Source organism: Dendropsophus ebraccatus, chromosome 11 (assembly GCF_027789765.1).
Source record: "Dendropsophus ebraccatus isolate aDenEbr1 chromosome 11, aDenEbr1.pat, whole genome shotgun sequence".
In the NCBI taxonomy this organism is placed as follows: Eukaryota; Metazoa; Chordata; class Amphibia; order Anura; family Hylidae; genus Dendropsophus; species Dendropsophus ebraccatus.
Window position 1 is genome coordinate 47,659,621 of NC_091464.1, and position 23,260 is coordinate 47,682,880.

The window sequence follows — 23,260 nt, forward strand, 5'->3', positions numbered from 1 at the left end:
CTCATTTTAAGGGTGTGTTCACACAAACAGGCAGATCTGATGGCACAGATTTAAATCTGCAGCAAATCTGCAACAGATACGCAGACGATATGCAGCAGATATGATGGCCTAGATTTGATTTGCTTTGAACCAGAGACTTTAAATCTGCTGCAGATCCTGTACGTGTAAACGCACCCTAAAGAGCACATGTCATGATGTTTCCTCACATGATCGGCATACAGTCACTCCTGCTTGCTTGAAGTTTGGGTGACTATGGATACAACCACCCTGGGTAGGTTTCATGCACGAACCTTAATCTCATCCAACAGGGCATGTGCACAGAACTGACCCAGAATGGATGCATCCATATTATTTTTTTTTCTTTGTTTTATTTTCTTAAAATTAATAAAAGAAAAGTGCATAAAAGCACAAATATTTCACCATTGACAAAATCAAGTTCCCAAGTGGGATGCAGCCCTGAGGTTCCGCAGCCACCGATTGTCACCACTATATTCAAAAGAGCCTTCATCAGGGAGGAGGGAAAGGGGGAAAATTGGAGGGGGGGGGGGGAAGGGAGGTAAGAATCCAAAATAATAAATAAAAGAAAAAAGGAAAAGGAGAATAAACAAACAAAAAAAAAAAGAAATAAATAATAAATTCTCACTATCCCCACCCACCCCTGCTAGGTCATTAAAACTACATTCACACCCAATTCTACACATGGTGGTCCCTTCGTAGACGCTCCTCACACCCACATCCCTATCAGGGAGCCCACCACCAAAATCTCTCAAACTTACTGCAGATACCACAGCCCCTTGCTTAGATGCTAGGGTGGAGGCATACAGGACAGTCCGTACAATTAGTGCATAATCCATATATGATGATACATTCATCATATGATACATTCATCAATTTATTTTATTTTAGGAAAATTTTACAACATTATAGACATATCCATAGTTGCCTGAACATCCTGGCAGCAGGAGCACTGCACTCTTATAAGAAAACATCATGACAGATGTGCATTAGGGTATGTTCACACTGAGTAAATCAGGCGGAATTCCGCCTGATTTACTCAGTGTGAACATACCCATAATGTCGACTAGCATAGATGAATATATGACCTTAGAGTAAAAACTATTTTGTGTGTGTCATTTAGTGTCTGTAGGGTTGGCAAATATACATTCACGATATTCTCCATAAAGACCATTGTCACACCCCCACCTGTTAAGGAGATGCAGTTTCCATGAGTGACAAAGTAGTTACTTAAAAAGGTTATCCCCATTAAGTACATGCCCTGAAAACACAGTCTATCCCCTTCCATGTATGAAAAAAAATTACCAGGCTGTGCCGGCTGGCAACCCACCACATCAAATGGGCAAGAGGCAAGCTCTTCTAGTTAGATGCCCGGAACTCCTCGTATTACAATTTCCCTGGACCACTCTCTCAGTTATGATTGACTGTTTTAGTGGCCAGGAGACCACTAGAGCTGTCAATCATAGCTGAAGGGAGGAGCTGAGGAAACTTGTAGGGCCCATCTAAAAGATTTAAAGAAAAAAAAAAAAAAAACTTCTTTCCTGACTGAAACAGCAGGCATGACTAATTCCCTCCCAGACCTACGATACCTCAAAACTGCTGTCAGAATTTTGCTGTCAAAAAGTCAAAAAGGGGAAAAACAAACCTTCAAAAAACTATTCAAAACATCTAAATGCCCTGGACATTTGAAATAGTTTTCTATTATATATTGTGATGATGCTACGAGACAGAAGACAATGCTGCAGTGCATTTCACAGGCTAATACGTCTACACAAGTCACCAAAGACTGACACAATGATCCTTTTGAATTAGAAACCCCCACTGTAAAGTATGCAGTTCTCCTATAGGCCTTACTGTAAGCCAAGTATAAACAGAGCGTGTAAAGTATTCAACTAGTTGGACTAATGTGACCCAGTGACACAGGAAGAGCGTCCTGATACACCCCTATATGCCTAATGCATTAGGGCCAGTTTACACAGATTAAAACTGGCGTAATTCTTTGCCGCGGAATCCCACCAGCCTCTATGGCAGCGAATTCCGCCAGTTTTACTCAGTGTGAACTCAGCCTTACCAGCATCTGATTCACTTACATCCCACAAAAAAGTACACAGCCACAATAGCCAACACAATAATAGATCTCTATAGGTGTTATATATAGTAACAGGATACAACAAAAGCACAAACAGTTGTAAAGAGCATCTATCATCTGGCATGAAAATGTCTGGTACATATGCTCTAATATCCTGATGAAGGCCAAAATGCTATTCGTAGTAGTCAAGTATTTAAGTAGAAAGACTTAAGTGAACGCATGACATGAACGTGTCCATCAAAGTAGCCTTTTGTTGTGCAGTTATCCATTTCCTAAAGCCGATGTCCATTCCCAGTTAAGAAATCATGGACCCAAATGATCTTCTCAGCAATCATTATAATGTGAATGCCAGATAATCCAGTAAAACCCCCAAAGTGTCTACTGGGAACTGTGGGAGAAAATTCTGCCTTCTATATAAATAAACAAATTCTTTGGTGCTTTAGGTCCAGTGTAACCTAGCAACAAACGAAATAGCACAGAAACACTGGTCAAAAATAACACATGAAAAAGTTGTGGTATGAAAAGAATAGGCCAACTCAGAAAGGAAAAAGCAAAAATGAAAAAAAAAAGAAAAAAAAGAAATCTTTCCAGATTTTCAAGCGGAATATTTCCACTAAGACTAACCGCTCTGGAATTTTCCTCTGAACAATTTGTTTTGACTAAGTTTTAAAAGATGAATCTACCTTTTTTTTGCTTACAGACAATGCCCCTCCAAGCTTAACACTGTACTTCATAATAAGCATAGGAAAGTGTTACGGCTTCACGTCACTGCACTGTACAATCCACAGATCGCACAAAACTACAGGAAAACAGATGTGAAAGGAAAGTGCCAGGAACAGGATAACAAACGTTTCACAGTAGAAGTCTATATAGAATGACTAGTAACCACACAAATACTTTGCTTTCCTCATTTTGGGTTACATCAGGTTTTCACTGCTGGTTACAGCTAAAATGGCACCACAATCCTGCTTTCCTTTTCCCAGAGAGCAGTGCACTGTGGGAGCTCACACAATTCCAGAGTAAATAAAAAATGGTTGTTACATCACTTCTGAGTAAACAAAATAAATAAACAAGAATATGTAAAATGCTGTCAGTTTTCAAGGGCCACATGTAGAATATTGAAGAACTCTATTGTACGAGTGGGGGGAGATAAAGCAACTTAAAATACATTCAAAATTACTTGTTATCATTAAAGACTTTAGTTACATGTTACATTTAAAAGAGATTAGGGTGGAGTTAAAATGACTATATAGAAAAACAAAAAACAAGTACTCATCTGCCCCTAATCCCCCACTGGTGCTAATTCTTACTGCTTAAAGTGACTCTGTATCCACAATCTGTCTCCCCTAAACTGCTTGTACCTTCGGATAGCTGCTTTTAATCCAAGATCTGTCCTGGGGTCCGTTTGGCAGGTGATGCAGTTAATGTCATAAAAAAACAACTTTTAAACTGGCAGCCCTGTGCCCTTTGGCCGAGGCTTACATTTGTATATGCATTAGGCTGGCACAACCTCTCTGTCCCTCCTACCTGCCCTCCTCATCATTAGGAATGCCCCAGGCAGATTGTCTACTATTCGTCAGCTGTGTCAGCACGGCACATGAGCTGGTTTGTTAAGCAGCTGTGTAGTTTTCACTGCAGAGGAATAGGAAAATGGTGAAGAAGGTGGGGAGGAGGGGCGGAGAGGTTGTGCTAGCCTAATGCATAGACAAACTAAGCCACGGCCAAAGGGCACAGGGCTGCCAGTTTAAAAGTTGTTTTTTATGACAACTGCTTCATCTGCCGAACGGACCCCAGGATAGATGACAGATCTTGGATTAAAAGCTGATATCCAAAGGTACAAGTGGTTTGGGGGGGGGGGGGGGGGGGTCAGTTTGTAGGTACAGAGTCGCTTTCATGCTTCTGGCTTCATTTTGGGAAGGCTGCTCAGCTACACAATGCAGCAGAGCTCTCTTGTCCTAATTTTGGGTGTGGTCTTTAGCTCAGTTCCATTGAAGTTCCACTTTATAAGTAGAAACAGTACAGCTACCTTGCTGCAGAAGTGGCCCCACCCCTGTGCCCAGGTTGTGCGCAGTACTGCAATTCAGCTCCATTCTATTCAATAGAACTGAACTACAGAAGCACACCCAAATAAAGAGAAGAGTGGTGTCATTTTTAGATAAAAGCAGCCTTTTTTCTAAGCCTGGATAACCCTTTAATTATAAAATTTAAAATATTTGGAATACTCAATTCAAGTACAATATAGAAATGCATAGGGTATATGTAATCGAGCAATCTTATAAAGACAACCTGGACAACCTTCTTTATAAAACAGTCACTACCACTCTGGCAGACAGTACCAGGCAAGGTACTATATGGTTGGCCATTACATGAAAGGCTGGTACATAATATGCCACTTTCCTGTAAATGTTAGTGCACAGAAATGTATTTATGCTCCCCCTAGTGGTAATAGCTGATTCTAATTTGTTCCAGACTCAGGACCCACGGTCTGACTACTAAGGGCCAGTTCACACGGAGCATAAGCGTTGGAATTCCGCGGTGGAACCCCACCTGCCTCTGTCTCACACAGTGTGACTATAGCATGTCAATGGGAGGGCGCGTAAGCCCTCCCATAGACATACTGTGTGTGACTGAGGCAAGCGGCATTCCGTGGCGGATCGTTCTGCCGCTTTTGCTCCATGTGAACTGGCCCCAAGTGAGAAATCTTGAGATAAGGACTTGACTTTTTTTCCCATTTCCATTCTGGTTTAGCAGCTGAAGTGAACTCATTGTAAATGCAGAAAACTTTTTTCTAAATCTTTCACCTTATTATTCTGAGGAACCACTTGTATATGCAGATTCACTTACATGTGAGGAGATACTTCATAGAAACTAACGCCACGATATCTTTCCATGTGCTGCTTACTGTAAATCTCCAGCTCTTTGTAAGGGTTAACCGACACCAAGACAGATCCAATATAAGTCTGAGGAAGAAATAGAATAAGGACATTTCACTTACATCTTGCAAAAAACAACAATACCTTAAGGCTATGTTCCCACAATGTAAAAATAGGAGCAAACAACATTGTGGGAATACAGTAATAGTAAATATTAAAAAAATGTATCCAGTCAGTAGACACTGCGGTTACATATTCGTTTTGGCGCCCCCTTGGGGTGAGGGTTTACCGGACAAGTGTTGACTTTTTTTTTAATTATTAACAGCGCACAAAAAAAAAAAAAAAAAAAAAAAAGTATACAGTATATTGCAGTATCTGAACTTCTTGTGTACACAGCAACAGGTTCCTGTAAGAGCAGCAGGCACATTTAGAAGTGTGACCTCACTGTTCACACAACTGCATCCACCCTACAGCAACCAAATAGGGGGTGTCGGGGGAAAGGGCTTGTGTACTGCATGCATCTAAGCAGCATTTTTTACATAAAATTACATGCCACCTTTTAATTTGTGAGCACTACCATGTGTAATGGAAATCTCTGGTTAAGAGACACTTATGGATTTACAATTTGCAATTCCCACTAAAGCACCATTACTGCAATTCCTACCACTGAGAAGCAGAAAACTGATAAGACTGTTCGCATTGCAGACTACTGTATAATGTGAAATTAAATGTTGATGGTGGCTGTTGTGTCCTGCTGATGGGTTTCAGGTCAGCCAGTGTCTGTATGCAGGGAATACAGTACCCATACATGTGTTTTTTATAACATGTGGTTATAAAAACCACATGTAAAAACAGCCTGGAAAGACCACCGCCAATCACTGTGAAAATCAATGCACAATAAAAGTATACACGTTTTGGGAAGGTTTTTTTTCCCCCAAGCTCCCATTAACTTCAATGTGAATTTTCAAGCATATACAGTATTCTCTGAAAAAGCGACATGCTGTTTAGAAAATGTCCCAATTCAATGGAAGCTGGAAACAGTATTTTGGAAAGGTCTTTGTGTTTTTTCTTTGCCAGTGTAAACATATTTTAAGGTTATGTTCACACTGAGCAAAACTGATTTTGCTCAATGTGAATATTCGCTTCAGGGTAAATTAACATGCGGCATATTAGTTTTCAAGTTGCAACATTTCTGGAACAAATCTGCCATGTGTGAACACATTATTGCACAGTCTGTATTTACACCATGTCTGCTCCTCTGTCTGTGGCATTGTTCAGCCCAAGGCAGCATGCTGTAAACACACTTTATTTGACCCTAAATATCTCAAAGTGGTAACTTCCCCTCACAAGTGAAAACAAATTTAAAGTGTATGCGTATTCTGAGTTGGAAAAAATGTACCCATACCAGCTTTAAAATATAAATATATGAATATATATATCTACATCTACACATCTTTGAAAATTTTATCATTGAACTTTTCATTTAAATTTTATAAATGTTCCTTATTAAAAGGGGTTATCCAGTTCTACAAAAACCAGTGTTGTTTGCATTTAAGCTCCATCTACTTCAATGGAACAGAGTTCCAAACCCCACCCAATCTGGAGACAAGAGGGAGGGGAGGGGGGCAGTGGCCATGTTTTTGTAGCACTGGATAACCCCTTTAATTCCGGTAATGTTCTATCAACCTAACGACCTTATATAATAAAACCAGAAAACCCCTTTCTCACATACATTTAGTTTCCCCATAAGGGTGGGTTCAGACTACGGAATTCTTGGATAAATTCAGCGGAATTCCATAGCCTGGACGCGCGCCTTTCCGCCGGCTCCATAGACACCATTCTATGGGCCGGCTGATACAGCATTCCGCCAAAAGAATTGACATGACAATTTATTCGGCGGAATGCGGAATCAGCCGGCCCATAGAATGGTGTCTATGGAGCCGGCGGAAAGGCGTGCGGCCATGAGTGCGTACAGGCAACTGAATTCGGCCGAATATATCTGCAAGAAGTCCGGGAGGGGGGGGGGGGGGGGGGTGTCGGTCACTATTTGTCAGTTTGTTTCTGAGCTGGAAGAGTCCAGTGTGTGTGTGTGTGTGTGTGTGTGTGTGTGTGTGTGTGGTAACCTCTGTCCTCAATGTGGCGTTTTCTCTCGGGGAGAGGGTTGCGTGATTTTCTTGAGTGTGCTGCAGCTGTGGCTGCAGCAGGCTGTGTTTGTGCATGCTATGGCTGCAGCAGGCTGTGTTTGTGCATGCTATGGCTGCAGCAGGCTGTGTTTGTGCGTGCTATGGCTACAGCAGGCTGTGTGTGCGTGCTATGGCTGCAGCACGCTGTGTGTGCGTGCAGTATGGTTGCAGCAAGCTGTGTGTGTGGGTTAGGATAATAAAAAGTTCTATTTACCTGCCAATGTGCAGTGTCACGGCTCATGGTCCCTCGCTGGGCACCCAATCATGTGATGTCATGGCCCCACTCAGAAATGCCTACTCAGCCAATCACAGAGGCGGGACACAGCTATAGTCACTGAGTGGCTGAGCGGGTGGTTCCTGTGGGGCCACAATGATTCAGGAGCACAGACGCTGACAGAAAGCTGTTAAATCTAGGCCTATGACTGACCTCTAGATCACACGCACACGGAGGAGAATCTGCTTTCTATCTTTGCCTTATTTACTTAGAAGTTTCCCCAGGATCATGTAGGACATTAGGAAGAAGCTGTTGATAACCTCAGCAAACAAGAAAATATAAATCAGCTCACCAAACTTTGTTCAGGTGGTACGTATGGCTCTCCTGATTCCGAGCACGAGAGACTTAAATATTGCGGGCCGTATCCCGTATAGTCCAACATGAAAGAGAAAAATTCGTCTCCAGCTCTTCAATAAAAAATCCAAAGCTTTATTTCAAGGCATCATAAAAAATACAGAAATTTTAAAAACACGCTTGTTTTTCAAATTTCTGTATTTTTTATGATGCCTTGAAATAAAGCTTTGGATTTTTTATTGAAGAGCTGGAGACGAATTTTTCTCTTTCAAGAAGCTGTTGAGTCAGTTCTACTTTACACTGGTGTGATAAGTAACTCCTCCTGTTTCTGACTGGCCATTTATGAAGGAGTTTGGAGTCGAAGTCAGGAATCGGACCCTGATAAAATTTTAGAGTTGAAGTCAGAGCTTCAGCTTACAGACTCCACAGCCCTGCTTTCAATTATGGAAAATTCAGGCAAAAACAGACTGAAGTCAGTGTACTTTGTGATAACACTTCTATACCTTCATACCTCTCGGGTCCTGGGCCAAAAGGGAGTTTGTATGTTCTCTAGGCTGCTGATCTCTTAGCATTGCCTACATGCTCAGACTGCGCACAGAATTCGCTATGGTGGTTTTTTGTTTGTCTTTACATAGAGCACTGTACAGCAGTAATCTGACATAGGAATAACTATCCTAGAAGTTAGGCCAGCAGACTGATCTAAATTAAAGGAGCCAAGTCAGATGACAATGTTTTGTTAATCTGGGTGAGATTATAATTAGTAGTGACCACCTTGTTTCCTCCATGCCAAAGGCTGCTACATGGACTGCTCTAGTGGTGCGTTTACACAGAGATTTATCTGACAAATTTTTGAAGCCAAAGCCAGGAATGGATTTGAAAAAAGAAATCTAAGTCCTTCCTTTATGACCTGTTCTGTTTATAGTCTGTTCCTGGCTTTGGCTTCAATAATGTGTTAGATAAAATCTGTCTGTATAAACGCACCCTTAGTTTAGAGCTGAATTTCAGTGTCAAGTTAAAGCACATGTACATGTAACTATACAATTTGTAAGGGAAAAATATTCTTGTTTATATAAAAATTGTGTCAAAACTCATATACACATGTAGAAGTCAGAACTAGTCATTAGGGTAAGATAAACGGCCAGGGTTTTAGGCATGTTGTGATGTTCATTTAAACAGTGTTTCCTTGAGCATACATGCCAAATTCCCTATGGTTCTCCTATCTGTGGTGTAGCAGCACTTTTAGTGTATGTGGCATTTGCAAAAGTTTAATTAAATTTTTTTTAAACTGCTTGTTCTTATTTTAAGCTGAGTCTGCATCCTGCCGCCAGACTCCTCCCAAGCAACTAGCTGGCAGTGGATGCTCCTTTACTAATGGAAAACATAAAAGTGTACAGATGTCCTCCCAAAAATATTTTAAATTTCACAAACTAAGGATATATAGAAATAGCAAAAACAACTGCACTAGAAGAAAAAAAAAAAATTAGAAAAAGAATGGGAATAGCCATTAATATTAGCTTACCTGATGGGGTATGAAAAAAATCACAGAAAGTGAAAAGCGGGTAAGAGAAGCAACACAGGGGGCGATAGATCATCTTTCTACCCTCTGCCATTTTTACCAAGATTTTAGTTCTCTATTTGAGATAGACATGTTTCTGGCCACCCGAACCATGAGAATATTTATCCTACAGAGATGACTAATGACTTTCTGTACACAAACCACCAGTTTTTCAGACAGTGACACACACAGCCGCTTTTAGGTCTGGCCCTAAATGAACGATCAGCCGATGACACGATCGTCTGATCGTTCTCTCTATTCCACTCAGCGATAATCGACCGAATCGGGCCGATTATCGTTCCTGTGGAATAGGGCCCTAAGGCTATGTTCACACCTACACTGGAGTCTCCTTAATGTCACATATGATTGGAAGAATGGTGCTTAATTAGCACTATTCTTCCCATAAAAATAGTCAACTTAAAGGAAGTTTACAGGCCCCTAATTATAAATTAGGACATGCGCAGTTGGTGTCCATCATTACAGCACTTGTCTATTAATGTTTTTCTGCTCCTAAATGTATTGGACATAGCCGCAAAGGGAGGGAGACTGTAAGGCAGATCACAGCATGGATAAGAAAAATAGCATCCGGGTCTCCAGGGAGAGCAGATCACACAGACTGTTCTAAATCAGTATACATTTAGGAAGGAGAGCACACACAGCAGAGCATGCAGGGGGAGGGAGGGAATCACACAGACTGTGTAGGAAAAGGAAAGAATCCACAGTAAAGGAAAGAGGGAAATCACATACACCTTCACATGAGTGTCTGTCAGCACAAGAGAGAAGAAATATCAAAAGCAGTGCTAATACATGAGAGGCAGCAGTATGAAGGACACATTTAGCATGGGTTGCTGGGAGGAACCCAACCACAGGAAAAGACAAAACTAATAACAGATTGCAAATTGTGTATCTGAGGTCTGAACATAAAAAAAAAAAAAAAAAAAAAGATTTTAGCCTGAAACTCACTGCACTTTTATAATGAAAAGTAATCATCAACATATATAATTAAAAAAAAAAAAATCAATATCAAGTGTCAATAGTCTTAAAGGGAACCTGTAACCCCCATGCCGACCCCCCTATACTTACCTGATCACGCCAGGTCTCGCTTCTTGATCCATTCTCTATGGGCATCGGACTCATCTCAGGAGCGCGCGCACCAGGCTTCGGGAGCTGAAATCTCTGTCACCGGACCGGATCAAGAAGCAGGACATGGTGCGATGAGGTAAGTATAGGGGGCTCTAGCGGGGGTTGGGAGCCTGTCAACCTGGCACGGGGGGGGGGGGGGGGGGGGGGGGGCGCACTGGCAGGTCCTCCTTAACATCATAAATGTGTAAAATTAGCACCATGTGCAAAGTTTACTTACGTAGATGAGATTTTCCTTGAACCGTTTTCTCAGGTTTTCTATAAAAGCTGCTTCACTCGTATAGTTCTCCAGCAGGACGAAGTCCTGGACACCGACCCTATCACGGGCTGTTAAGGCACTCTCCATGGTTATCCGGATACCGTCGATAGCCGGAGCCTAAAGAAACAAAGTAAGGTTGAATGGAAAATCAGAAAAACCTTCAGTATTTTTACAATCTGTTTAATAACAAATGTAGAATTTGGTATTTGCTACAATGCATTGCAGTGTCATATTGTGCAATTTTTACACAGAACAGGGATGCAAGCCTTTCTATGAACAAAGGTTTATGCACATTAAAGAAGTATTCCAATGTCGATATTTAGGCCATGTTCACACAACGTAAGTTTTGCATAAATCACGGCCGTTGCTGCAATTTGCAACTACAACTACAAAACTCTGAATATAGGAGTGTGTCCCAGATGGGAATACCCTTTAATAATGCCCCCCCCCTCATTTGGCAGCAGCTACTCCAAATGTCAACGCATGGGAACTGATCTTTAACTTTATTTCTAACAGCCCTTATAGCCAATACTTAACTTTACTAAATACTAAACTAAAACTAAATAGTCAATTGACATATAAGCAAGTTACTATGCCTATCTGTCACTAACTGCTCAGTGATTCCAGGAGACGCCCTACCAGCTAGTCACCACATTGACATCTATAAGCCATGCACAGAAGGTGCAGCATTTAACTCCTCCACTAGACTCATTATGAAAAGACGGAAATGTCAGCACTGAGGAATGTAGATGAGCTCAGAGCTGAGATCACGGCTCTGCTAGTAACCTACTGCTGAAGATTTCAGTAGGGATCCTGGTGCACTGCCTTAGTTGTAGTGAATGACCACGTAGGCTCAGAGGGGGAAATACAGCAGCCACTCTACACCCGATGGGTACAAACACACACCGTATACGCAGCAGATTTGATGCTGTGTTCAGTTATTTAGATCTAATCTGCTGCATATTTGCTGCGTATCGCAGCAGTAAATACGCAGCGTATACGGTGTGTGTGTTTGTACCCTAAGACTCTTTTCTAGCTCCCACTTGCCTTGGGTTTTCATTGTTGTGTCCTCCTTATGTTTGTGTGGGGTTTTCCCCCAGTACTTTGGTATCCAATCATACTCCAGACACACACTGATAAGTCCATCAACGAGAACAATCTCTATACTGTGTTGGGGAATATGTAGAACTAGGTGGCAAGATGGTAGATGATGCAGAGCTTTGTGCGGGAAGCTGTACAGAGGCTCAGTACCATCAAGCTATTGTACGCTGCTATATCCAGTGTTACAGCAATACAAAATTGCTTAAAATGACGTGTTCAAATGCTTGTTTTTCCCTTTAGAATTAAAAAAATAAAAATGATATGGTGGTATATGATCTATACACTACTAAAACGTATGTATTTCTAGGCATGACAGAACGAGCACACAGCAGAATACCTCTATTTCTATTAGTTTCATAACCACCTTCAAGAGAGTTGGCACAAGAAACAGCTTGAGAATGGGTGTAAAAATCTTGTGATCCTGAAGACTTCATATAACCCACTGCTATTCTAGCTTTCACCAGCTCAAAGCTGATCACAGATTTAAAAGTGGTCATCTGGTTTATAAAATCAATTTACAAATAACCTATTGTAAGATAACAGAGGGGGCCTACCATTAATAATCCAGAACATAAGGCAGCTATTAAAAGAATTCTCATTCTGTAAGACCCATTGTATTCATGCAATAAACAGATGACCCATTCATTTAAGGGGGTTTTGAGCAGAGCTTAATTTCTCCTATGGTGCAGGAAATCTGGACACTTGCACCGAGATTCCCTCACAGAAAGCAGCTTACTGCAGTCTCATCCTGTGATCGGAGTATGGTCGCTTGACTCTACCAAATTTTTTTTTTTTTTTTTCTAGAGAGCAGACGACTCCTTTGTAAAACTATTTGGATTGTGAATAATAATTGTTAACCACAAATGATTACGGCAGTAAAAATGAACATCAAACCGGAGGGATTCTGTGCCACTGTTTAGATCATTTATCATTGTGCATTAATTTTTCTTAGTTATTGGTATTGACTTAGGGTAGCTTCACACGTACCGGATCCGCAGGGGATTTCATGCTGTGAGTTTGCACCAAAAACCGGTGCAGATCCATGTAGTGTGAAGGTCTATGGGGGTTACATATCAGTAGCCCCTGGCCCTGAGCCTACATTACCTGCTTGGCGCCGCAGCTGTGTGTGAGGCTCCCGGCTCCCCATCAGCCAATCAGCCTTACACACAGCCGCGGTGCCGAGCAGGTAATGTATGCTCAGGGGCGGGGGGCTGCAGGGGTTAAAGGGGCCGGGTCACATACCGGCAGGGGAAGAAAATTCCTCTGCGGGTATGTGAACCATTCACTTCACACTACCAGGATCCGCAGTGGATTTCGCTGCAAAGTCGCAGCGTGAAATCCGCTGCGGATCCGGTATGTGTGAAGCTACCCTTAGGAAAAATAAAAGCAAAAAACAAAAAACACCAGGACGACTATTGTCTTCTGGATAAACCTTGTAATCATAACCAAAGAAAAAAGTCCAAGATATTATGCACATCCCAATGTCATGCCATGTATTGCCTCCCCCAGCCTCCTCAATACCACACAGTAAAGTCACAGAGGAAGTGTGAACCGTGCTATATGTACTAGAAATATAAATAACAAATGATAAATACATATGGACTATAAATGCATAAAGTGACAAAGTGCAGCAAATACAATGGTAAAGATATAGACTTCGTTAGGAGCACAATAAAAAGCAGGTGCAACAGACAACCTCGCCAATGGATCATAATAGACCCAGTGAAAGGAGCCTTCCCCACGTGTCCAGTCAATATGACTGACTTAATCAGGGGCCTTGATGAAGTCAGGTTCATACTGACAAAACGCGTGGAGAAGGGTTGAGCAAGGACTTCTCTTCCTCCTTTCACTGGGTCTATTATGATCCATTGGCGAGGTGGTCAATTGCACCTGCTTTTTATTGTGCTCATATAACGAAGTCTATATCTTTACCATTGTATTTGCTGCACTTTGTCACTTTATGCATTTATAGTTCATATGTATTTATCATTTGTTATTTATATTTCTAGTACATATAGCACGGTTCACACTTCCTCTGTGACTTTACTGTGTGATATTGAGGAGGTTGGAGGAGGCAATACATGTTATGTAAGCATGCCCTTGGCAAGTGAGGTAGGGGGATATTGTGTCCCTCCTGAGGGAATTTTTATATTCTGTATACAGTTTGGTTTTAGTCTATTATCAACTAAGTGTAATACAATTTTACATAGGGATTAGAGATGAGCGAACCTGCCGAGGTTCGGGTTCGTATGAACCTGAACTCTCGGCTTCGGATTCCCGCTGTCTGCCCGCTCCGTGGAGAGGGTGGATACAACCTTGAGGACCGCCTGGAAAACTGGGATACAGCCATAGCCATAGGCTGTATCCCAGTTTTCCAGGCGGTCCTCAGGCTGTATCCACCCTCTCCACGCAGCGGGCAGACAGCGGCAGTCAGAAGCCGAGAGTTCAGGTTCATACGAACCCGAACCTCGGCCAGTTCGCTCATCTCTAATTGGGATGTGCATACTTTTTTTCTATCTTGGGCTTTTTTCTTTAGTTATGATTATATGGATGAAGATATTATATTGGCACTCCTTGCACTTTAGCCAGTGTGCCCCTCCAATATTAAGTGGATTCTAGATCAACCTTTACATCCATGGCCAGCCTAAGTGTTCTAGAGTAAACCATCCGTTGCACACTAAACAAAGCAAACTATAGATGCAATACAAATACAGTGGTACCTTGGTTTAAGAGTAACGTGGATTAGGAGTGTTTTGCAAGAAGAGCTCACAGTTTTTCAAAATCGTAACTTGATTTAAGAGCATTGCTTTGGTTAAAGAGCTCCCTATACTGGGTGGAAGGGGGAGTGGGGGAGGGGGATGGTCTGCATAGCGGGGTCTACAGCACTGTACTCTGACCCAGGAAGTCTCCCTCACCTTCCAAATCATAGCAGATCCACTTCAGGCTGGGGCTTGCATCAGGGGACAGGACTGTGGAGGTAATCTCTCCATAGCTGTAACCCCTCTCTCCCCAGACAGAGAGTGCTGCTATACTGTGCCCACATCTGCCCTGCTCATTCCTTTATGCTCCCTGCCCTCTGTCAACCCCTGTGTTTCCCATCCTCTCCATTACTGTACGGTAACTTATAATATTACGCAGCTGTTTCTAAATGTTTATTTCACTTGTTTTACATGTTGTTCAGAATAAAAAAAAGTTATTTTTAAGTTGTGGAACCAATTGTCTGCGTTTCAATTATTTCTTATGGGAAATATTGCTTTGCTTTAAGAGTGGATTTGGATTACAAGCGTGGTCCCGGAACGAATTATGCTCATAATCCAGGGCACCACTTAACATCCATATCTACCAAGAAGGACGACAATCAGATAATCAGATAGATTACATATTCTATTATACAAGATTAAATTGTGCATTGCAAAAAAAAAAAAAAAAAACAGGATGGAGAAAGAAAAATGTTGAAACGTATCTCAAGACACCAGGTTTAGTTATGTATTGATATTCCATTACCCAAGGGAGGTAAGGAAACATGTTTTCGTGACCCTGAATAATTACACCAAGTCAACATCAACTAAGATTACAATGCTATACATACTGCATATAAACATTAAATCGCCTCAAAACAATAATGGCAACATGATGGCTCCAACCCAATTCCATCCATCTAAATTATAAAATCTATTATTGATTTAATAACAATTTTACAACCCAATATCTAAAACATCCTAAGTTAGGGGATTAATTTTTTAAGCCACCATAGATCTGTGGATAGATCCCATTCATTTGTATGTGATGCAGACTGAAAAAACACATGCAACAGATTCGGGTTCACATTAGATCAGTTACAAAGTAAATAATATGTGAACCAAATACCAAGATGTGAGAAAAAAGTCCCAGTATACCTCTGGTTCCATGGTGACGATGACCTTTATCTTGGTCCCTGATGGGGTGCCAGCCATGTCATCCTCATTGTCAGATGCGGGTGAGGAGGATGACTTATCTTCATGCTCAGATAAGTGATACCCTTTTGGAATCAGAGATGCTCGTTTTTCCTGCACCAATGCCCAAAACCCTTTGGTATCCATTCTGTACAGTAAGTAGCCTTTCCTTTGAAGCCTTATGTCATCTATTACAATGTGAGCAGAGCAACACTTGGAGAAAGGCTGGATAAATGTTCCCAGGAGACCATTACAAGAGACCTGTGCAATCTCCTTCTTCATCCCTAAGGGCTTGAAACTCTTTCATCAGACAACTTGAAATACTGCCCTAAGTCATCTAGCTTTTGTGTAATATACATTTCTGAAACACTAACTCGATGCTATGAGCAGACTTGTCTTTAAAGAGATGACAATTTATATTGGTCTTTTTGGAGTTAAAACTACTTCAAGAGACCTCTAAGGTAGTAAAGGTGTATTCATATATATACCAGATGTGCTGGGGATTTTACCATCATAGTTACGCAGGTAACAACCTTCAGTGGACTGCTGTACCAGTCACGTGGATCACATTTAAAAAGGAGTCCATCAGGTTTATGCAAATTCCAACAGGTTCCTTCATCACTGGGGGCCCATTCACATGACAGATTAGGCGACGAGAGATTCTGCTGGGAAGCTCCATCCATGAGCTGAATTCCTCCTTCTATGTCTTTGAATGGGAGGGCTCGCACACCTCCGCTCAAAGAATAGACATGTCAATTCTTTGAGCGGAGAGGCACGGAGAGCGGAGGCGCACAAGCCCTCCCATTCAAAGACATAGCGGGAGAGATTCGGCCCATGGATGGAGAACACTAGGAAGGAGGCCATTCACTTAAATTACAAAGTTATACAACTTTGTAATGTGTTATTTAGTGAATAAATGCCGCACTACCCCTTTAAGGCATACAAAAGTTGCAAATAATGGCACAATAATTTGTGATTGTGCCACTCTCAGTGTAGCATTTGGCTGATTCTGCTATCATTTCATTGTAGACTTGGGCCTTCACCTATAAAAGCCCACTGTAAAGAAAGAAAGAAAAAAAAAAAAACACATTTGATTGGAAGCATGTGTTTCTTTTCAGATCACTTTACTACATCTGTCAATTTTGGAAAGGCCAAATATCCTCCTTTGTATATGATGGCAACAATATAAAATTGCTACAAGTTAATGCAAATGTATGTGAATACATGAGTCACACCATGACACTCTGGCTCTCAAATGAAGTGGTTTTCTTTCTAGTTTCACAATTGTGTTTATTGCAGACAGTCACCCAGGGAGCAAAGCTATCGAGTGGCAAACTGGCTCTGGCACCAGGATGGGGAGGGGTACTGACAGGCACATATTGTCATATGAACTACGGCTCTAAACACTCAAAGCATTCACAAGGGCAGACCATTGTCAATGCAAGACAAATAAAAAAATATTTATATATGTATGTTTGCCCTTGTTCCTTCCTATCAAAATTAAATATTTTACTAATTTGACTATTCCAAGACAGATGTAAAGAGACTTTAAACACAAATAATATCTTGTTATGTTACTGTTTAAGGCAATCAAATTAAAGGGGTAGTGCGGCGCTCAGAAATTATTCACAGAATAACACACATTACAAAGTTATACAACTTTGTAATGTATGTTATGTCTGTGAATCGCCCCGTTCCCCATGTCCCACCACCCCCACCCGTGTACCCAGAAGTGTGGTGCATTATACATTACCTGATCCGTGTCGAGGGCCGTCCGCCATCTTGTGCCAAACGTCATCTTTGGACGGTCGAGTCGCTGCCGCCCATCCTCCCTCCGCCGCGTCACAACTGTGCTCAGCCGCGATTGGCTGAGCACAGTTATGCTCAGCCAATCGCGGCTGAGCATCGGATGACGCTGCAGAGGGCGGCCGGCATTCGGGACAGTCAGAGCTGTTCGCCGTGCGCCCGAAGAAGACGTCACTTGCTGAAGATCGGACACGGGTGTCGGCATGTGACAGGTATGTATAGCGCACCACACTTCCGGGTACATGGGTGGGGGTGGTGGGACACGGGGAAGGGGGCCATTCACAGACATAAGATACATTACAAAGTTGTATAACTTTGTAATGTGTGTTAGTCTGTGAATAATTTCTGAGCGCCGCACTACCCCTTTAACAGGAAGGAACGTCAACCAAAATAAAAAAAAATAAACAAAGAATGGGATATTATATACATACTATCACTATGTCTATGTCCACACTTCGAGGATTTGTTATAGCTAAGAATCAGTGGCAGAAATCCTACGCTGGCACTGATTTCTGCAGCTGATGTGCCAGTGGAGCCACACTAAGGGCGGGTTCACACTACGGAATTCTCGCGGACAATGTCCGCGGAATTCCGTCAGCTGTCCGCCTGTACGGGCACGCGCTTTTCCGCCGGCTCCATAGACACCATTCTATGGGCCGGCGTATTCCGCGATGCGCTAAAAGAAGTGACATGACACTTCTTTCAGCGTATAGCGGGATATGCCGGCCCATAGAATGGTGTCTATGGGGCCGGCGGAAAGGAGCCCAAATGTGCGGGCGGACAGCTGACGGAATTCCGTGGACATTCCGTAGTGTGAACCCGCCCTAACTCAGTGGGGCAAATCCAGGTATTCCCAGGTAAAAATCAATGCATTATTCCATGTGTAATAGGATTTAAAGTACTATATTAACTTGCATTAGATGCAGAATGTCTGCAAACTAGGATTTGGATAAATCTACCTTATACACCAACTTCATGCATGCATACTGAAGAACACAATGCCAGGCTGTACCCAGTGCTGCCCATTGCCACACTTCAGTGTAGTTAAGTGGAAGGAAATAGTAGTAAACCAATAGTGGTAGAGCAGGCCTTCTTTCCAACAAACTTAAAGGAGAAGTCCGGCCAAAATTAATTTTTGATATGTTGTTACTTATGAAAAGTTATACAAATTTCTAATGTACATTAATTATGGGAAATGCACATATACTGCTATTTTCCTTAATTTAGTAGATCAGGAAGTGTTAGAAATATCTCTGAAGAAGTGACGTCACGACCCAGGGTGTAATTCCTATGGAGTGTCCAGCAGGGGGCGCTCTCTATATAGAAGTCTATGGGACTTTATTGTTTCTATGGGTTTCTATGTAATGTAATGTAATGTAATGTAATGTACAGTGCTTTATTGAATGAATACATCTATGGAATACTTTGGGGAGCAAGTGTCCTTGCTCCCCAAAGTATTGCATAACTGTATTCATTCAATACATTCAATACACAGTAAGCCCGCCGATCCGCCGCATTCCCGCCGAATTTCCGCCGCATTCCCGCCGATCCGGACCATATACATTGAACTACAGCTCCCATCATCTGCTTCTAGTATGAACAGGTGATGGGAGCTGTAGCTGGGTAATGGATATGACATGCCGCCGGGCGCAGGGGGGAGCCGCTCAGTACACAGGAGCGCTCCCCCCTCCTCCTCCTCCTTCCGTGATAACTTCCGCCTATACCAATGCTGACTCCCTGCCTGGCCGCCGCTCGCCGCTCTCCGCTCTCCCCCCCATACATACCGGCTCCCGATGCATCCTGGTGTCCGCGCATTGGTATAGCATTGGTATAGGCGGAAGTTATCACGGAAGGAGGAGGAGGAGGGGGGAGCGCTCCTGTGTACTGAGCGGCTCCCCCCTGCGCCCGGCGGCATGTCATATCCATTACCCAACTACAGCTCCCATCACCTGTTCATACTAGAAGCAGATGATGGGAGCTGTAGTTCAATGTATATGGTCCGGATCGGCGGGAATGCGGCGGATCAGCGTGTGGCGGATCGGCGGGAATGCGGCGGAAATTCGGCGGAAATGCGGCGGATCGGCGGGCTTACTGTGTATTGAATGTATTGAATGAATACATTTATGCAATACTTTGGGGAGCAAGGACACTTGCTCCCCAAAGTATTCCATAGATGTATTCATTCAATAAAGCACTGTACACTACATTACGTTACATAGAAACCCATAGAAACAATAAAGTCCCATAGACTTCTATATAGAGAGCGCCCCCTGCTGGACACTCCATAGGAATTACACCCTGGGTCGTGACGTCACTTCTTCAGAGATATTTCTAACACTTCCTGATCTACTAAATTAAGGGAAATAGCAGTATATGTGCATTTCCCATAATTAATGTACATTACAAATTTGTATAACTTTTCATAAGTAACAACATATCAAAAATTAATTTTGGCCGGACTTCTCCTTTAAAAGTTCATTAGTGCCAGGTCATGTCAGAAGAAAATTTGGTTTAGAAAAGACAAAATACATAAAATGTAACAACTGACTATACAATCTTCAGAAGACAAATTGTAGGAGCAGGTACAAGCAACGTGAAACCCCATACCCATTAACGGCTACTCAATTCACTTTTTTCTGGGACACTCTCTACATGACAGACAAGGACCTCAGTGGTGCAATAAATCTCTCTCATTACAGACTAACCTTACTTATCACAAGCTACACTTATGGCTTTGTTAACCCAAAATATAACCTTCACAGACCTAGTGTTCATGCAAAGGCCATCTTAGAACCATAGGATCACCAATATGGCAAGAAGCCTCAGTCCAAACTCCTTCCACATCAAACAGCTGGAAGCTAATGTGTATTCTTTCTGTTAAATGAAATATGGTTCATTCTTAGACCATCTGAAGTTTACACAAGATTAGTAAATCTGCCGCAATATATTTTAATTTTCCCACTGTTAATTTAGGAAGAAACAGGATATAACCTATTAATGCCTTCTAGATATGTGGCAAGACTACAAAGTCTACAAACTATCAGATTTAAGAAATAAAAAATCTAAATTGACAATAAACACTGGCCTTCAGTGTTCCAGCTACTGTAATCTCCACAATGATGGAGCAAACGGTTGCTCAAAAAGGGAGGGATTAAAATAAATACCACCACTGGAAAAATGGACAAAAATGACAAGATGATTACAACTTTATGAGATCCAAAAAAGCCCATGAGGCACAGAGCCTAAAGTTATGGGAACAAGTCCAAGGAACTGTGGAAAACGCATTATAAGGGAAAAGCACTAATGAGGATGAGAAGAAAGAGGCTACGGGAACACACAAAGATCTTGTACGTACATTGGGACAGAAATGGTCACAGGCCATGTATATATTCACTCAGAGCCAAACTATCAACATCCATAACTCATCTGATCACTAAGGTAAACTGACTGGAAGGTACATCCCTGTCCACAGTGTATTCTCTACTTTTCAATCTTTTATATTTGTCAGTCTATCTCAATGGTTTTAGAATGGCCTGGTTTATTTTATTAAATTTCCTATTAAAATTAAAAAAGACAGCTATTGTTCCAACCAATGATCTTACATTTAGCTCTCTGGATGCTGCAAACTACAAGTCCCTGCAGGCATGCTGGGAGTTATAGTTTTGCAAAGTCTTAAGAGCTAAATGTAAGTTCATTGGTTCAGAGTGATCACAAATCAGCTACCTTGTAGGAACGCACGTCCTCTCTAACTACAGATTTACAAGACATAACAGGAATTGTGCAATGACAATCGTTCTGTAAATGACCAGCCCAACCACAGCAGTGTCTACAATTCCCCTGCCACCGGCTCACCGCTGCTCTGTACTTCATTGCTACTGTCAGATGTCACAGATCTCCAGTGAAAGAGCCGCCAGTCTGATCCCAGGTGTCTCTCCTGAACAAATCCAGCCAGGCAGCATCAGTAGAAACAGAAAATCCAGCCCAAAGGATCCAAGCAAACGGTCATAACATATTAATCCAGCTTAATGCATTTTCATAGTAGGACAAGCCGAGCCCCATATACACTGCAGACCAGCCTGCAGCTCATATGACTAGAGACTGAGCAGACACAAAGAGCAATACAGCCTTGAGAGGAAAAAAAAAAACAACTTTGCATCTAGAATCTGCTCCCAGACCGAGTTCAGGCGTCACTGGCAGAAAAAGACAGGAATGAAAAGAAGGAATTAAAAAAAAAAAAAAAAAATAGAAAAAAAGGGCTGGGAATCTTGGGCTGGAGCCCAAACCTAATAAACACGGCACACAAGACAGAGGAATGAGCACTTCTGATTGGTGGGCCTAACACTCCTCCAGTCCCTGCACATTTCTCACTGCTGTAAAATCGCAAGAGCTAACCACATCCGACTGGAAACTTACAGGTGAAGAAGTCAGGTGGAAGGAGACGCAGCTGGTAAATATCCTTGCATGTACTGCGGTGCTATGCCATACACAAGGCTGACCATACACATTGAAATAGATGGGTTCGGCAGACTTATGTAAAGACCTAAGCTGACAATCTAATGAGTATGGTAGAGCATGACTACTGAAGTGTGGGGGGACATGCTCAGATTGTAGGCGCTTGTGCACAGGGCCCTCACTCCTCTTGTGTGTATTGATAATAAGTATGTCATTCTGTAATGTCTGATTTCTGTCTGTATATGTACCCTCAGAATTGGATAGTTCCGTGCAATACATTGGTGCTATATAAATAATAGTATTGATCAATACTTTATTTCTCCAGTAGAGGAGATGCACGCAATTGGGAATCCTGGGCTGCAGGCAGGCGGCTGGCTGGAGCATATACTTCACCTGATCAGGTAAAGTATCAGCTCCGGCGGCCGGGGGGTTAAGGGGGCAGGTTACAGACAAACTCGCAGCAGGAATGTACATCCCTGCTGCATGTTTGTCTGTCATTGAAAGTATAGGGCCAGGATCCGCATTGAGTCTCGCTGCAAAAACGCAGCAGGGAACTCGCTGCGGATCCGGCAAGTGGGTTTGTACCCTAAGAAAGTCTGTGTGCAAGTGACGGCAGAGACCGGCTATTATAAGAGAACCTATCCCTCACTTCTGCAAGTAAACCTACGTCTGGTATAATCTTACAATGACTGGGAGATCTTATTTGCTACTACATAAACTTTTTCATGACATTTATGTTTCCTTATCCATAAGGATGTCCTAGTCCTGTAAACATCACATGGTTAATGGCTCAGATGAGGCCATGATCACAGCACTGCAATTTACTGCACAGGCTCAAGGAATATACAGATTATAGCCGCAACATATACACAGAAGGGGCTGCAACACTAAGTAAGCCCTGATCAGGTTTTGAATTGGTTGGGAATTGGTCAGGCTCCTAATGATTATAAACATTACATATTCTAGTAATATGCCAGGCCTTTATGAGATATGAATTGTATGTATGCATGGGTTGTTGCTAAACAAGAAAATTTCCGTGGCTATATTATAACAGCAAAAAGAATTAAAAGACTTTTGCCTACAGTTTGGAAGCAAGGACTGAACACTGCGCAGTCTCCCTTTTGCCTTTGATAAAACAGCATACATGCAATAATACAGCTCGCTGTTGTGTGAGAATTCACAATAAATCCAGCGTTACAAAAACATGGCCACTTTCCCCCTACTGTTGTCTACAGGTTGGGTGCGGTTTTGAAACTCAGTTCCATTGAAGTAAATGGAGCTTAATTG

General features: G+C 42.2%; 1 protein-coding gene across 7 annotated transcripts in view; it reads right to left on the reverse strand.

Moving 5' to 3' along the window:
- Window positions 1–23,260, reverse strand: part of MYO1C (myosin IC) — a 90,069-nt gene that overhangs the window by 34,015 nt on the left and 32,794 nt on the right. For 5 of the 7 annotated variants that reach the window (XM_069945994.1, XM_069945992.1, XM_069945990.1 and 2 more), the window contains 2 exons: window positions 10,644–10,799; window positions 4,949–5,064 (listed from right to left, as the gene is read on the reverse strand). In XM_069945994.1, coding sequence (XP_069802095.1) covers window positions 4,949–5,064; window positions 10,644–10,769 — 242 coding nt within the window. In that variant the 5' untranslated portion in view covers window positions 10,770–10,799. Of the gene's footprint in view, window positions 1–4,948; window positions 5,065–10,643; window positions 10,800–15,679; window positions 15,785–21,373; window positions 21,719–23,260 lie in introns of those variants that run through there. The other 2 variants (XM_069945991.1, XM_069945989.1) reach the window with 2 other exon arrangements.